The 15024-nt window shown below is 51.7% G+C and overlaps 1 protein-coding gene across 1 annotated transcript in view; it reads left to right on the top strand.

Moving 5' to 3' along the window:
• The window catches only part of Myo18b (myosin XVIIIB), a 320748-nt gene that overhangs the window by 201033 nt on the left and 104691 nt on the right, over positions 1-15024 (top strand). The window contains exons 43-45 of the mRNA XM_048784886.1: positions 10615-10734; positions 11438-11546; positions 14161-14285. Of these exons, the coding sequence (XP_048640843.1) occupies positions 10615-10734; positions 11438-11546; positions 14161-14285 (354 nt within the window). The remainder of the gene's footprint in view (positions 1-10614; positions 10735-11437; positions 11547-14160; positions 14286-15024) is intronic.

Here is a 15024-nt window from a genome sequence, read left to right as displayed (position 1 = left end):
AGCAAGCAGGAAATGCAGATGAACACGCACTAGGTGCCAGGTCACACTTCAGACTGGCAAGACCGAGAAGTCCCATGTAGCCGAATGTCCCCCAAAGTGCACAGCAGCGGGGACTCTGCACTTCCCAGGGGAGTGGCACCCGGTCTCGCTGCCCTTTACCGACCTGGCATCGTCTGTGGGAGCCGAGGCTGTCCGTGGCCAACACCCCGCAATCCCACTCTAAGGATACATGCTAGAGAATGTCACCCCGTGTCTGCGAAACACCAGGGAGTTCGCAGCAGGAGCATGTGTAGCTCAAAGGAGTGTGAGTGCCAGGTGGGAGCCTGTTCACAGGGGGCTGGGGGGACACAGTTACTTACCTTAGAAACTGAGCCCCCCAAGGGAAGAGTGAGTGGAGAGATTGCAAGATACGGCCCCCGCTCCAAGCCGGTTCATCTCCTGCTCTTTGCAGATGGTTTAATTGGAGCCCATTCATTAATGTGTAGGATAAGGCCACCTTTTTACAACTAGGATCGGGCTGAGTGGCTGCACCTGGAAGCCATGTGACCTGCAAAAGCTAAATAGTTACTAGGTGGATCTCTTTCTTTCTTTCTTTCTTTTCTTTCTTTTCTTTCTTTCCCAAATACTGGGGTTTAAGCCCGGGGTGCTCAACCCCTGAACCACATCCCCAGCTCTTGTAGTATTTTATTTAGAGACAGGGTCTCGCTGAGTTGCTTAGGGCCTTGCTAAGTGGCCGAGGTTGGCTGTGAACTCACGATCCTCCTGTCTCGGCCTCCAGACCTGCTGGTATGACAGGCTTGTGCCACTATGCCCAGCTTGATGGGACACCTGGGATGCAGCTAGGGACAAGGTTAAGTCTCCGTCCTCACGAGCTCCAGGTTAACAGACGGAGAGAGAACACAAGTCAGTTACCGTCAGATCGTGAATTGCTATGGAGATGAAGCAAGGGGCGTGACCGTAACGGGAGGGCAAATGACAGGCTGGTATAACAGGAAGGCGCCCTGGAAGGGGATATTCCATGTGCCATTTATGCTCAGGTGTGCAGACAGATGGAAATGGCGAGTCAAGGTCCTGGGGCATCCTGGGATAGGATTTGTACCTTAGTGCAAACTAGAGTCTCCGACCCCCTGTGAGTCCCTGTTATTATTAGTGATACGATGGCTCCGTGTGGATGAGGGACAGTGGCCCCTGGAACTGGTTTGTGGTAAAGCCAACAGAACTCCCTCGTGGACAGCATGTGGTGGATCTGGAGATGGGGCGTGAAGTTTGGGAGGGACTCTCTCTGTCTGGCCCCTCGTCCTCCCTGGGGGATCGTGTCCACACTCCCCACGGGGGATTCTGGAGTTCCCCGTCCCCCCCAGCCACATCAACCACGTCCAGCCACACAGTTGCTCCTGGAAGGAATGGCCACGTCCATGCCGAGGGTCAGGAGAAGCTGGGCTGAGATGCTGCTTCCTGGGCCTGTGTCCCTCTCCCAGGGGACAGCACTGTCATGAGGAGAGGAGGTGGCACATTCCTTGTGATCTCCACGGTGTCTCTAGAGAGCAGCGCCTGAACGGCTGGTAGTGGCAACGTGTAGAGTGGGGACGTGAGACATCGGAGCAGGAGGCTTGGCTGTGAATCTCGGTGACTTCCCTGTAGAAATCCCTTTCCACCCAGCTGACATTCCATGTGGTAATCAGTCACGAGCTGCCGGGTTGGGTCTGACACGGGTTTGCCACGCCTTGAGGGAGGAGAGGAGCCTTCTTAGCATCCAGAGGGACAAATGTGGGGACCTGGAGAAGGAGTGGAGGAAGCCCGGGGTCTGAGACCTGCACTGAGCAGTTGTGTGTTGGTGACCGCAGACGGCTCTGCCCAGTTCTCTGCACCTTGGTGCCACAGATGGTTGCAAAAAGATGTGTGGGGCTTTAAAAAATCAGGTGGACTTTCAAAGCCAAAAAATAGCCAAGGGTAATAGGAGTTGAAGAATATACAAAGCCAGGGAAAGAGACCTTAGAACCTGCCATCTGCCTCCGTTTGCCGCTCACACCACGACCTCTGCTTGAGCTGGCCCTGCAGGAAGCCTTAGCGGGATTCTCATGGCAGATTATGGCCCTGCTCTGGACCACTACCTGGTTCACATTCAGACCATTGCTTCCCTGTGTTAGTGTCCCAGCTACATGGGGAGACCCCAAAGGCCAGGATTCCTCTTGTCCATCCTATCGAGCCCCCCACCTTGGCAGACAATAGACACAGAATGGTTGGAAGGATCCACTAAATGTGGGCTGGCAATCTAACACTGAGTTTCCTAGCAGCAAGAGCCAAGAGGCAAACTAGATGTTCCATAGACATGTTCTGCCTAGATCGAAAAATACAAAACCACCTACTGATTAAGATAACAGTAACTTTCTCCAGTTTACTCTCACTCTTATCTGCACAAAAATGTGTGCACTGGCTTGTGTCTGCTCTGTTCATTTGACCTTGTGTTTGTGACATTCACCCACAAATTTGTGGGTGGTTGTGGGCCAGTCATTCTCATTGCTGTATAAGTTTCCAGTTGTGTGAACACACCACTGTTTATCCATTCTTCATTCTACTCCAAGTAGACATTTTGTTGTTTCCAGGTTTTTTTTTTTTTTTTACAGTTGCTTATTTAGTTATTCATTTTAAATATTGAACTTTTATAAATACACCTGCTATAACCATTGTTGCACATGTGTTTTGGTGCATGTATGGTACACTTCTGTTAGGAAGATACCTAGAAATGGAATTGCTGGGGGTAAGGCATTTGTAGGTTCAGTTTTAATAGATGCTGCCTAAGAGTTTGCTAAAGCAATGAGTAAGAGTTCCAGTTGCTCCACATTCTTGTCAGCACTTGGTGTTGTCTGTTGTTTCATTTAGCGGTTTTCATAGGTGAGCAGTTGTACCACACTGCCATTTTAATACAAGCTTTTCTGCATGCTTTGAGCTCTTTGGTTATCCTCTGGCAAAGTGGTCTTCCAAGTCTTTTGCCCACTCTTCTATTTTTTTTCTTATTGTTTTGCAGCAACTCTTTATATATTCTGTATGTAAGTTCTGTTGTTATGTGGTGTGTGCTGTAGACATTTCCTTCCACTCTGTGGCCCTCTTGTTGGGCTACCGTAGTATTAATTGTGTTTTCTAAAGCCTTGAGTTTCTTCAGGACTGATATTGAGGTCAGAGGTCTCCAGGACTCCCTAAAACAGGATTAATTGCCAGAGCATCTCACTCTTGATTTCACCAATTCTCAAGTGCACCGTTTTCCCATCATGTTACATTTCTGAAATCGGGTTGCATCTTTACCATCAGTGCGTCTGACACATCTTAGAATCAATGACAGTGAGATTTGCAGAAATATGGCATATTGGGGCCGGGTACGGCTTTATTGGAAGAAAGGGTTCTCATCTCCTCGCCTCTCCCTAAGAAAGTTACTGCTGGTTTCTGTGGGTTGCTCCTCCACCTTTAAGAGCAGGTATCCACCCAAGGGGCCATGAACCCTGTAGCCTCTGCAGTGTCATCTCTGGATGGTTTGTTCTAGAAGACCCCAGAGGAGGACGGAGGATGGGAGGGTCCTTCATTGCTGCTTGAACAAGCCCTGGGGGATCCGAATGCAGGGAAAGGGGTCGTGGTCCTTCAGAGCAGCTGATCGTGTCCTTGACTGAACCTAAGAATCCTGTGTAGGATGTAGCAGAGGTTTCTAGACCCCACCCTTAGCCCCTCTGACTCTGTAAATGGGGGTGGGACTTGAGAATCTATTTCTGGCACTTTCTCAGGTGAGGGGAAGCTGCTTGTGTGTGGCCACACGTTGAGAAGCGCCAGGTAGAGCCCAGGGAGAAGCTGCCTCCTTCCGTGTGCTCCTAGATTCCTAGAAGGGAGCCCCTGCTAACAGCTGGGGCTCAGACCCCCCTTCAGGGCCTGCATCAGGAAGACGCCCCTGCTGCCACCCAGGGCCTCTGACCGCCTGCACAGAGACCTTGCTGACACATGTTCTCCTCCGTGGGAGTGCGTTTGACTAGGCTTATTAAAAAGACAACATTATTGCAAAATGATTTAAGTGCTTCATTTGGAAGAAGCAGAGGATATTCCCCAAGCATGCAACCCCGCCTGGGTGGAAATGGGGGTTTTTATCTTCAGAAAAAAGCAGCACCCACCCTCCTTAGGAAGTTCTGGTGAGGGCTCCAGAGCACGTGGGGAGGCACCCCCGAGTGGTCACGTTCTCCTCCTCCCTTGCGCATATTCTGGGTGGTCCCCGAGACCTCGCCACGCTCTCCCCCCTGATGTTCTGCCTCACCTTGGGCCCAGTGCTATGGAGCTGGCGTCCGTGGCCTGAGACCTCCGAAACCGTGACACCCCAACACCCCTGTGCTCCTCTCATGGTTGTTGCCGGGGATTTTGGCCCCAGCAGCCCCCAAGCTGACTCGAGCAGCAGCCCACACCCAGGTCTCCACGCCTGACTCCGGTCCCCGACTCGTCGCCTCTGTCCTGCAGGGGCTGGGCGTGGGGACTCTTCAATTCCTGGGAGAATCAGATGGCCTGGTGTCCCATCTGACTCTGGAGACTGGGGTCTCTGGGGCCTCTCCTGCTGGGCGTGTGTCCCTGGGTGGAGAGCTGGCTGCCAAGCACCGTGGCCGCCACCTGGATGACCACAGTGGGTTAGCTAGGAGGACGCCGCTCTTGCTGTTGGCCTGGGCGCCTCGTCCCCAGGCAGACCCTGGGGCCACAGTCTTCCCTGGTCACCACCCAGCCCAGATGAAGGCGCCGTGGCCTGCCCAAGGGAAGGAAGGAGAACAAGAAATCTGATTCTGACACCTGGCGTGGAGGAGCGGGCTTGGGGCTCCGATGTCTGGTCTAGTGCCCCATTCCTGTGGCGTTGAGGACAAATCCTTCAGATCTCTGGGAGTTAGTCTCATTGTCAGTAAAATGGAAACGGTAGTAGTCACTCCCTCGTCAGAAGGCCACGGTGAGGACGTGCACTTAAAGAAGTCATTGTTCCACCTTGGTGTGGCAGGCCGCATCTCTGCCGTTATCAACATAGGCATGTTTTCAAGGGCTGCCCTTCCCAGGCAGGCTACGGCCCTCAGAACAACACACCTCAGACCCTCATACTCCCTTCCATGTCTGGCACAGAAGCATTCACGGTAAATTCAATGAACCCATGGAGTCGGGCCGAATTTAATTACAAAAGCAACATTGAAAGAGGGATTCATCTTCTAGCTGTTTCCATGAGATCCTTATCTGCATTATCTAGTTTTCCCTTTAAATCAAACTGTGAGGAACTTGTGTATGTCCTCTTGTCATAGATGAGGGACGTAGAGCCCAGAGAGGGAAAGTGATTGATTTGATGTCACACAGCAGAGCTAGGATTCGAACCCAGGTCTGAACCAGTTGTGATGGGAGAGGAGCACCTATGCATGCATACTGGGATGGGGTCTGGGAGGGATTCTCAGGGAGGCGTGTTGAAGGAAGAGCAGGAGCTAGCCTGGTGACAAGGTGTCGGAGCATTCCAGGTGGAGGGCCCAGTGAGAGGGGAGGCGCACAGTGGGGCTGGTCACCAGGTGCCTTGATGGTTGGAGTGTCAGGGTGGGGAATGGTGGGGGGTGGGCACTGGGATATAAGAATCGAGCTAGAGCTGGGCGTGGTCGTGCACCCTATGATCTGAGTGGCTTCAGAGGCTGAGGCAGGAGGATCATGAGTTCAGAGTCAACCTCAGCAACTTAACAAGACCCTGTTTCAAAAAAAAAAAAAAAATTAAAAGGGCTGGGGATGTGGCTCAGTGGTTAAGCACCCCTGGGTTCAATCCTACCTCCAAAATATCTATGCTAGAGGTGAGGACCACTCCTATGGGAGAGTGCAGGACCAAAGGACATCACCAAGGTGGGGTACATGGGTGACAGATCCAAGCACTGATTTCCTCTTCCTGGTGAAGCACCTGGTGGACCCTCAAAGCCCCCCTCTAGAGATCCTTAGGCAGCACCCTAAGCTGATCAGCAACCTGTCCCCACCACGTGGCCTGCTTGGAGGATGTCCTTGTCCCAGCATCCTTGCAAAGACGCTCCTTCCTGCTGATGGGAGTGGGGCCAGAGGCCGTGGGGCCCTTGCTTGACTCCTCGATTCTCTCACACCTTTGTCGATTTGCTTGACCCCCGTCTGTGAGCCCCCGGGAGGTGGCTGGTTTGGGGCATGGTGAAGAGGGTGTCCTTGGGTAAACGATGTCCTTCCTGCCTCAGTTCCTCATCTGAACTCACAACAGCATTGAGAGGTTCCAGGACACACCTGCGCCTGGCGCCCGGTGAGCACTGTCCATCTGTGTCACGACCCTGACTCCTCTTGCAGTGACCATCCCTCAGGGCTACTTGGTGATGGGCGGTGGGTCCCTCTGGGATCTCTCCCTGGAGGCCAGCTGCACAGAGAGTGGCAGCCTTTCCTGGTGCCCTGTGCATCTTGGGGGAACCCTGAGGTCCACCACTAAGCTGGGGGTTTGTTCCAAATGTCCTCTGGTGGGCATGGCACCATGGGGACAGAGCCCCAGCTCCCTGCCCTTGGTAGACAGCACGGGAGCCTGCCTGCTGGGGCTGCAGTGCCCCCTTGGCTGTGCATCCCCCCCTCTTCTTGCTGATCAGAGTGATGGGGGTGGAGGTGGGGGCGTCCCTGCCCCCAGGGCCGCGCAGCCCAGCAGGAGTGGATTGAGTCCGCTTACGAGGCCCTCGGTGGGTGCCCTCTGTCTTTTTACCCAGACCTTTTGGGGCCACTGTTTCCTGGTCTGTTCCGGGAGGGTCACAGTTCCTGGCCTGCAGTGCCCAGATCCCAGGGGAGGGAGACAGAGTCAGACAGTGGATGAGGCTCTGAGGGCAGAGGGTGGTCATGAGGCAGGGCTGGAAGTCAGGCAGCCCCTCCTTGGAAGGTACGGGGTGGTCTGAAAAGGAAGTAGCCTTTGCAAAGTGCCGAACATAAGCGCTTTGTCATATGCGGGGTCATCAAGAGCAGCTCTCTGTGCCTGCAGAGAAGTACAAGGCAAGAATGAAAGGCCACTGTTTACTGCTGTCTGCAGGTGAAGTGGTGTGTAGGTCTGAGAATTCTCTTTTAAATTTTCAAAAACTGTATTTGAGTCCTAATAATTGTGCATATGGATGGGGACGGTGTGACCTGTCAGTACATGTATGCAGTGTGTGATGATCAGATCCAAGCCGTCAGCACGGCCATCACCTCCAACGTCTGTCATTTCTCTGTGTGAGGCATGTCCACACTCTTCTCCATGAACTATTTTGAAGTATAGAGTTAATGGCTGTCAATCATAGTTACCTTATTGCCCTACGGAACATTAGGAGCTACTCCTCCTATCCATCTACACCCTGGTATGTGTGAGCCCTCTCTCTGTCCCCGTGTCCCCAACCCCCTCCCAGGCTGCAGTGTGGGTTCAGGAATTCTTGAATATTAAGACTTGAGGACAGAGTCAAGTCAAGATGTGGTACCCCTGTGGCTGACTCACCTGTCTCCCCAGCTCAACCACGAGATCCCTGGCACAAAGTAGATGGCCACAGGTTATCTGCCAGGTCCATGAGTGACCAGCAGCGGTGATAGCTTCAGGACGACATTTGTGTCAGCATTTAACCTCCAACAAATCCCACTCACTGCAGCCATTCCAGGTTGCAAAAGAGACCCACGTGCAGGATGCCTTCAATTCTCTACGAAATGGACAGCAAATTTATTCCTTCCTGTCCCTCTCTTGCTCACAGGCCCTTAGAATTCATGGTCCCTAAGCAGGAAGAACATTGTACTGCTTTGGCCAAGCTCTGCATCAAGGGATGTTTGCACAATGACATCCAGTGAATCGGTCTTTGAGGAATGAGCAAGGACACCTCTGGATTTGCAAACCAGCCTCGCCCCTCCCTCGTTCATTTGTTCTCATTCTGCATTCACCTAACAATCCTGAGCACGGTGCCCACCCTCACCTCCATGGACAAAGCCCCTGGCCCCACAGTGTGTGGAGGAGGAGGGATCAGTGGGGACCTGGGCACCTCAGGGGCCACCTTTCTCTCTGAGAGCTGTTCTGTCATTTCCTCTATTCAAAGGGACTAATTGTCCTCGGGGCTCCAGACTTTGGGTTCTGTGAAACTCAAAATTAATGCACTAAACGAATCATGTATTTCCCTTGCTCAGGCCAATTAGCACAAATCAAATTTCACACTAATTGGCTTAGGTGGGAAGAGGACGATCCGCGTGTTGGAGACGAGGCGGATTCAGGGACGAGGTGGTGGAGGTCAGGGGCGAGTGTGATCCGGGGCCTTCCTGGCTTGCACTGGCCTGATGGGGCGGCCACAGCTAGGCAGGCTTCCCCCCCAGATCAGGGCTTTCCCCAGGCCATCAGCAGATCCAACACTCAGAGCCCAGTGTGAGCCCAAATTAGGAGGAGCCTCCCCAGGTTGGGTGGCAGTGATTCCTAAACTAGTTGTGCACAAGATCGCCCTGGAGCAGGGTGAAATGCAGGTCCCGGACTCTGCCCCAGAGGCCGACTGGGGGGAATCTGAGGGTCTTGGAATTTGCATTTTGCAGATACCTTATGTAATCGCAACCCAAGTACTTCCCCAGTGCATTTTATTTAATTAATTTCTGGCTCCCAGGCATTGAACCCAGGGGTGCTTTACCACAGAGCCACACACCCAGCCTGGATTTTTTTTTTTTTTTGAGACAGGGTCTCCCTGAGTTGCTCAGGACCTCAGTTTTGAAAGATGCTAAGGCTGGCTTTGAACTTTCAATCCTCCTGCCTCAGCCTCCCGAGTCACTGGGATGACAGGTGTGTGTCAGCTCACACTAGTGCATTTAAAAGACAGTGTAAGAAAGGTCAAAGGGCTCTGTCTCCCAGGCAACGGGCACACCCTGGAGAAGCCCTCCTTCCTGAGCTGCCTGGTGGTCCTTACTTGGATCTGAGAGGCCTGGGTTCAGGTCTCACCCACATGTTATATGAGTTTGCAATTCTTCCCCCGAGCCTCCCCTTTTCTCTTTTTCTATTGAAATCTGTATTTTGGTGTGAGCAGTTAATGAGGTGCTGAACCAGGTGGGGGTGAGGGGATGAGGGGGGATGGAGGTCACGGGGTGAATAGAGCAGCCCCCGATTTTGTTGCACAACTATTTTTTCCTCTTTTTGAAAAATAGTGTGTTTTGTTTTCTGATTATGAAAGTGACTAAAAAATCGACAATCCAGAAACATCAAAAATAAGTTGGAGTCCCCTGTGAGCCCATCCCTGTAGGACAAAACCATCCCATGGACAGTCTGGGAGCGCTTTGTTCTGTGCAAAAACAAGCAAGCGCCGGATCACTTCAAACAGCCTATTTGACAGCCTTGGGTCCTTGATCTTGATCTTGGGTTTTTTTTCCAGGTAGAATATTCAGATGCGCAGCTTTCTTTCTTTCTTTTTTTTTTTTTTTTTTTTTTGGTACTGAGGATTGAACTCAGGGCCACTCAGCCACTGAGCCCCACCCCCAGCCCTATTCTGTGTTTTATTTAGAGACAGGGTCTCACTGAGTTGCTTAGAGCCTCCCTTTGGCTGAGGCTGGTTATAACTCGTGATCCTCCTGCCTCAGCCTCTCTAGCCACTGGGATGACAGGTGTGGGCCATCGCTCCTGGTTTACATCTTCTTTCTTTGTGGGGCAGATGACTGATTTTGAGCCTGCCTGGCAGATGACAGTACCGATAGGGACCAGCTCAGAAGGCAGACTTCTTCCAAGTCATGTGAATAGAAAAATTTATTTTATACTTCTAGTTTTTGCAACTACACGGATTTGATAGCTTTTTATTAATTCCTTCCAAAACATTCAGCTAGCTGTCATGGAGAGTCTTGCCTAGCCATATTCTCCAGGATCCTGTGCTAGTTGATAGGTGTTACAATAAATCTGCAACTTAAAAAAGCAGGTTGGAAATGCACCCAGTTGGTACTAAGTATGCATGGGTATCACCTGGCAGACCCACAGAGGCCTCCAGGCTGAGAGCATCCACAGGCCAGGGGTATCTGTCTATCTGTGTGTGGACTTTCAGCTTCTGAAACCTGTCTTGGAGGTGCCATGGATGAGGTGGCCAACTTTAGCTTCTATCCACCTTTGGTCTGGATCATGGATTAGTCCTTTTCTGTTACTAGAATGAAATAACAGAGGCAGGATTCTTTACAAAGAAAATAGGTTCATTTAACTAACAGGTTTTCCCCATCATCCCTGGGGAGCATGATGGTCAGTCCTGAAAGGAGCCTGGATAAGAAGAGCTTCCATTAAAATGCTGTTTTGATTGAGCATTTATTATGTGCCAGGCACCGGGATAAGTTTCCCATGGATCATTTCACTGAATCCCAAAGCCATCTTGTATGTTACTGTCCTCCTTTTTAAAACCGAGAAGGCTGAGAATCATTTAAGCATTCTGCTTACCTTAAAGTCACACACAGGTAGTGAGTATTGGACCAAGAATACTGCCACATCAAGGCCAGTGGTGTCCTGACGTCTGTCCTCTCAACAACTGCACTACATGGACAGCCTGTGATTGGGCCAAGGGGGGTGCCGAGGAGGGTGTCTGGGGTGAGACAGATCAGTGGTTCCAGTGAGTGACCCTGCCCTGCCTCCCCACCTGTCCCCAGATTGCTGACTTGACCACAGAGCTGGCAGACGAGCGCTTCAAAGGGGACGTGGCCTGCCAGGCGCTGGAGAGCGAGTGGGCAGAGCGGCTGCAGGCCTTCCGGGAGGCCCAGGAGCTCAAGGTAAGTGTTAGGGTGCTGAGCAAGGTGACAGGGCATGGCTGCCTGCCTCCTGGTGCTCAGCCCTGGATCATAAGCCTAAGCAGGGTGCACAGGTGGACTGATTCAAGGCTCAAGGACCTTGGGGACATGGGTCTTCCTAAGGCATGGCCTTGGAAAGTCCTTGGTGAGGATGGTGCAGCAGGTGGGCATTCCTGGTCTCAGAGGTGCCATGGATGAGGTTACTGACTTTGGCTTCTGTCCACCTTTAGTTTGGACCATGTATTAGTCCTTTTCTGTTACTATAACCAAATACCTGAGGCAGGAATCTTTATAGAGAAAATAGTTTCATTGAACAGATTTAGAGGCTGAAAGTCCAAGTTTGGGCATCACTATTGGTTTGGCCTCTGGTGAGGGTCTACCGGCAGATGGCATCGTGGCCAGAGCACATGCGGAAGGCAGCGAGGGCCCAGTGCTAAACAGAAAGCCTGAGCCAGGGGCGGGGGTCCAGGCTTGCTCCTTACAACAACCCTCTCGCAAGAACACACTTGCGGTCCCACCCAAACTAATCCGTTCCAAGGGGACATGTTCTCCGTGTACTGAGGACCCCCACCAGGCCCTACCTCTTCACATGCCACCAGGAGGACCCGTCCCCCTACACATGAACTCAGGTGGACAAACTCTAGCCATCTCCCAATCATGGCTCGCCTTGGTCTCTTTCTTCCAGAGCAAGTACGAGCAAGTCCAGAAGAAGTTGGGAGAAGTAGAGAAGCAGCTGGAAGAAGCCCAGCAGAAAATTCAGCTGAATGACTTGGAGAGGAGCCACGCGGCGGGAGGTGAGGGGCCCGGGACTCCGGAGGGTGGGTGCTGGAAGACATGGCTGCCTTCTGACTTAACTGGTTCATTGGTGCATGCTAAGCACCTGCCATGTACCGCACACCACATCAGGGGCTGGGACTTAGGCAGGCACAGCCCCTCGGAGTCCCACACAACAGTGACAGGCACCGTGTAATGCAAAATTATATTTCCCACTTTGGGTTGGGACCATGTTTTAGTCCTTTTCTGTTACTATAGTGAAATCTGAGGCAGGATTCTTTACAAGGAAAACAGGTTTATTTAACAGATTCTCCCCATCATCCTGGAGGAGAATGTTGATCCATCCTTCAAGGAGGCTGGTTAAGAGGAGCTTCCATTAAAATACTGTTTTTATTGAGCATTTATTATGTGCTCAATCAAAATAATAAATATCTATGTGACAGGTGCTGGATGATGCAAAGAATAAAAGATGGTGGGCTGATGAACAAGACCCTCTTATATTCCCAGGGATATTTGAAGTATGGATTTTGAAAAAGGTGAAACCTCTGCAGTTGGATTCCTGGATTTTGATCTGGGTTCCATCTTAGCGGGTGTGTGGCTTTCAGTTTGAAATAAAATTGCCGTGCCTCAGTTTCCCCATCTTCAAATGGCGAGAGTTATGATCAGTACCAATTGTGGCCCCAGCCCCCCGTGAGGTGCGGACGCTGAAGGGGTGTTTGCTGCTTTATCGACCTTGTTAGGAGAAATCGTGGGGTCACTGCCTTTCTTCATACCAACCAATTCCACAGAAGCACCCCGTCCCCTATTAGAGATGACAAAGCTGCCTGCCACGAGGTGAGGGGACTCTCCCTTCTCCAGTGATAGATGTGTTCAGTAGTGCCAGGATTTCCTGGGCATGCCCTTTTGACCCAGGCACCTGGGGACATCTCATGGTTGGTGGCATGGTGACATGGTTGTCAGCTTGCCCCCTGCCTCCTAGTTCTCCCCAGCCTAATGGAGTCAGGTGACGAGGAGAGCCACTGTGTCAGCATCTCTAAAATGCCAGCATCCTGCCTTCCGTGTCCCCAGAGAATTTATGCCCTTGAAATGTCAGGGACAGTCCAAAGAAGAGAAGTCGGGAGTCCACCAAGGGAGACGGGGCTGGGTTTCTCCTGTGCTCCTGCCCCGCACGCCTCCCGGACCCGCCTGGGCCGGCACGTCCCAGGGAGGTCAGCACAGAGGAGTCTGTGGTGTGGGAGGCCCCGCAAGGCAGGGTTCCTGGGGACTCTGGGCACCAGCTGCATCTGACCGAGACGCGGGTCTCAGTGAGGTTCCCGGTTGGTTTCCTGTGGAAAGACCAGGGAGTCCCGCGTCGGGGAGACGCGCTGAGCTCTGGGGCACAGCAGTCCCCCACTAAATAGGCTCTCAGCCCTGGATGCCCATTCCCGGAAATCAACCCACAAATATTTTGTTTTTCATTATGAAAGTGATACATACTCATTAGAGAGCATTTCTAAGAGAGAGGAAAGTTGAAAGAAGCAATCATCAAACACTTTAATCACGCCACCGCCGCAGCCCCTCACCCGCCTCTGCGGATCCAGCTGGGGTATTAATTATCAAAAACAGACTCCTTCTTTCTGCTGCATAGTGAAAGAGAATCTTTGATGCTGTGCACCCAGAACTGAGCTGGACACTGCGGGGACTGCAGGAGGATTTGGGTTGGGACTTACTTTCGAGAAATTGGAATCTAAGTGTGGAGATCAGATAAACCCAGGGAAAGAGTGACTTGATAATGAGGGACTGAACTAGACACCCTGGCTGACAGGGACACCCTGGGCAGGGGAGTCACGGGAGGGGGTGATTCTTGAAGGATGGAGCACAGTCTCCTCACCCACCCGCGTTGCCTCCCGGCCCCGGCCCCTGAGCACCCTGTAGAGGGAGCCCCGGGGCAGGGGCGCTGCAGAAATGTCATGCTGCTTGTTATCCTCAGAATTTGTCCCGGTAGGTGACAGGATTCCTTTCCCACCATGATATTATGTATCTTGGTGGAAAACTGAATAAATTTTAATTCCTTAATATCACATCCTCCTCCTTTAACTTAGTGACGTAGAAATCTTTAGTGCGGTGACCTCTTCAAAGACCGAGATCCCACCATCCATTCATCCATCCACATACTCACCTGTCCTGTTATTAATTTATCTTTCCATTATTACACACTTATGTATCTATTTATCTATCTACTTGTCCATCCATTTATCAATCTATCTATTCATGTATCCACCCATCCATCCATCCATCATGTATGCTAAAGACTCACAGCTTCTGCAACCTAAAGGATTATGAAATTTCTTTGGAAAAAGAAAATATGAGTCCACCTTACAAAGGTAACTGAACAGTATAAGGCAGTGGATCTTAGAACAACGGGTCTTTAAGTACTTTAGACAGCTGGAGGCGGTCAGAGCAGGCTGTCTAGAGGAAGTAGTTCATAAACTTGACTACAGCATAGCTTCCTAACCTGAAGCCCAAGATTGAGGTCCTAGGGCTCCATGGATACTGTGAAATCGCATCCAAAGAGCCAAGAAAGTGGAAGAGAGGCCACCCTGGCCTCATCCTCACCTGGCCTCCTATCCCGGCCTCCCTGACTCTGTTAAACAGCAGATGAGTGGCAGATGCGCTTCGACTGTGCTCAGATGGAGAATGAGTTTCTCAGAAAGCGTCTCCAGCAGTGTGAGGAGAGGCTGGACTCAGAGCTGACATCCAGGAAAGAGCTGGAACAGAAGGTAAGAGGGGAGCGGATCGTCTGGGCCACAGGTGTCAGGGAGTGGGCCGGTGAGTGACCCATGGTTGGGGACGGAGGAGGAGAGGAGGGAAACCACCAGCCATTTCATGGTTTTCCACCTGGGCAGCTGTTACAAATTCTGGTCACTGTGGGACTTGGAAACCCTTTTCTCTCCCGTGGGTCCCCGGTCTGAGCACAGAGCACACACACCAACTCAGGGTTATCCAGGTCTTGTTTCCGCCTCTGCCTGGTCCTCGTGAAAGCCACCTTACCTTCTGGGCCCGAGGTTTCCTTCTGAGATCCTCGCAGTATACTTCTAAAGCCGTCACATTGACCGCTCCCGTTGCCCCCATGCTGATGTCACCCCCATGTCCCATCTAGACCAGAGCAACCCCTGCTAACCAGTTCCCTTCCTCCAGCCCGAGGCCTTCAGGAGCGTCATGCTGTGCGACTCTCTGGGCGGGTTTTCTTTCCCCTTGTTTCGTGAATGAATTTTGATCTGGAGCTCAACTCCAGCGCCTCCCTCTGCTGCCCCCAACAGTCCCAGGTGCTCTGTTCTGTGGATTTTTTAAATCCTCTCTCATGTGATGTCTGTGTGTATTTAGCTGTTTTTATTGTGAGTCGATCTTCAGCAGATTTTTTTCTTAAACTTTTTATCGATTTTACTGGAGTCTTTTGGTAGCGGGGGTGGGAGTGTCCCACTGCAAGAAACACTATTGTGTGTTCTTCTACAGTGACCC

This window comes from Marmota marmota, unplaced genomic scaffold (genome assembly GCF_001458135.2).
Source record: "Marmota marmota marmota unplaced genomic scaffold, marMar, whole genome shotgun sequence".
Taxonomy (NCBI): Eukaryota; Metazoa; Chordata; class Mammalia; order Rodentia; family Sciuridae; genus Marmota; species Marmota marmota.
This window is presented reverse-complemented; position numbering and strand designations above follow the sequence as displayed.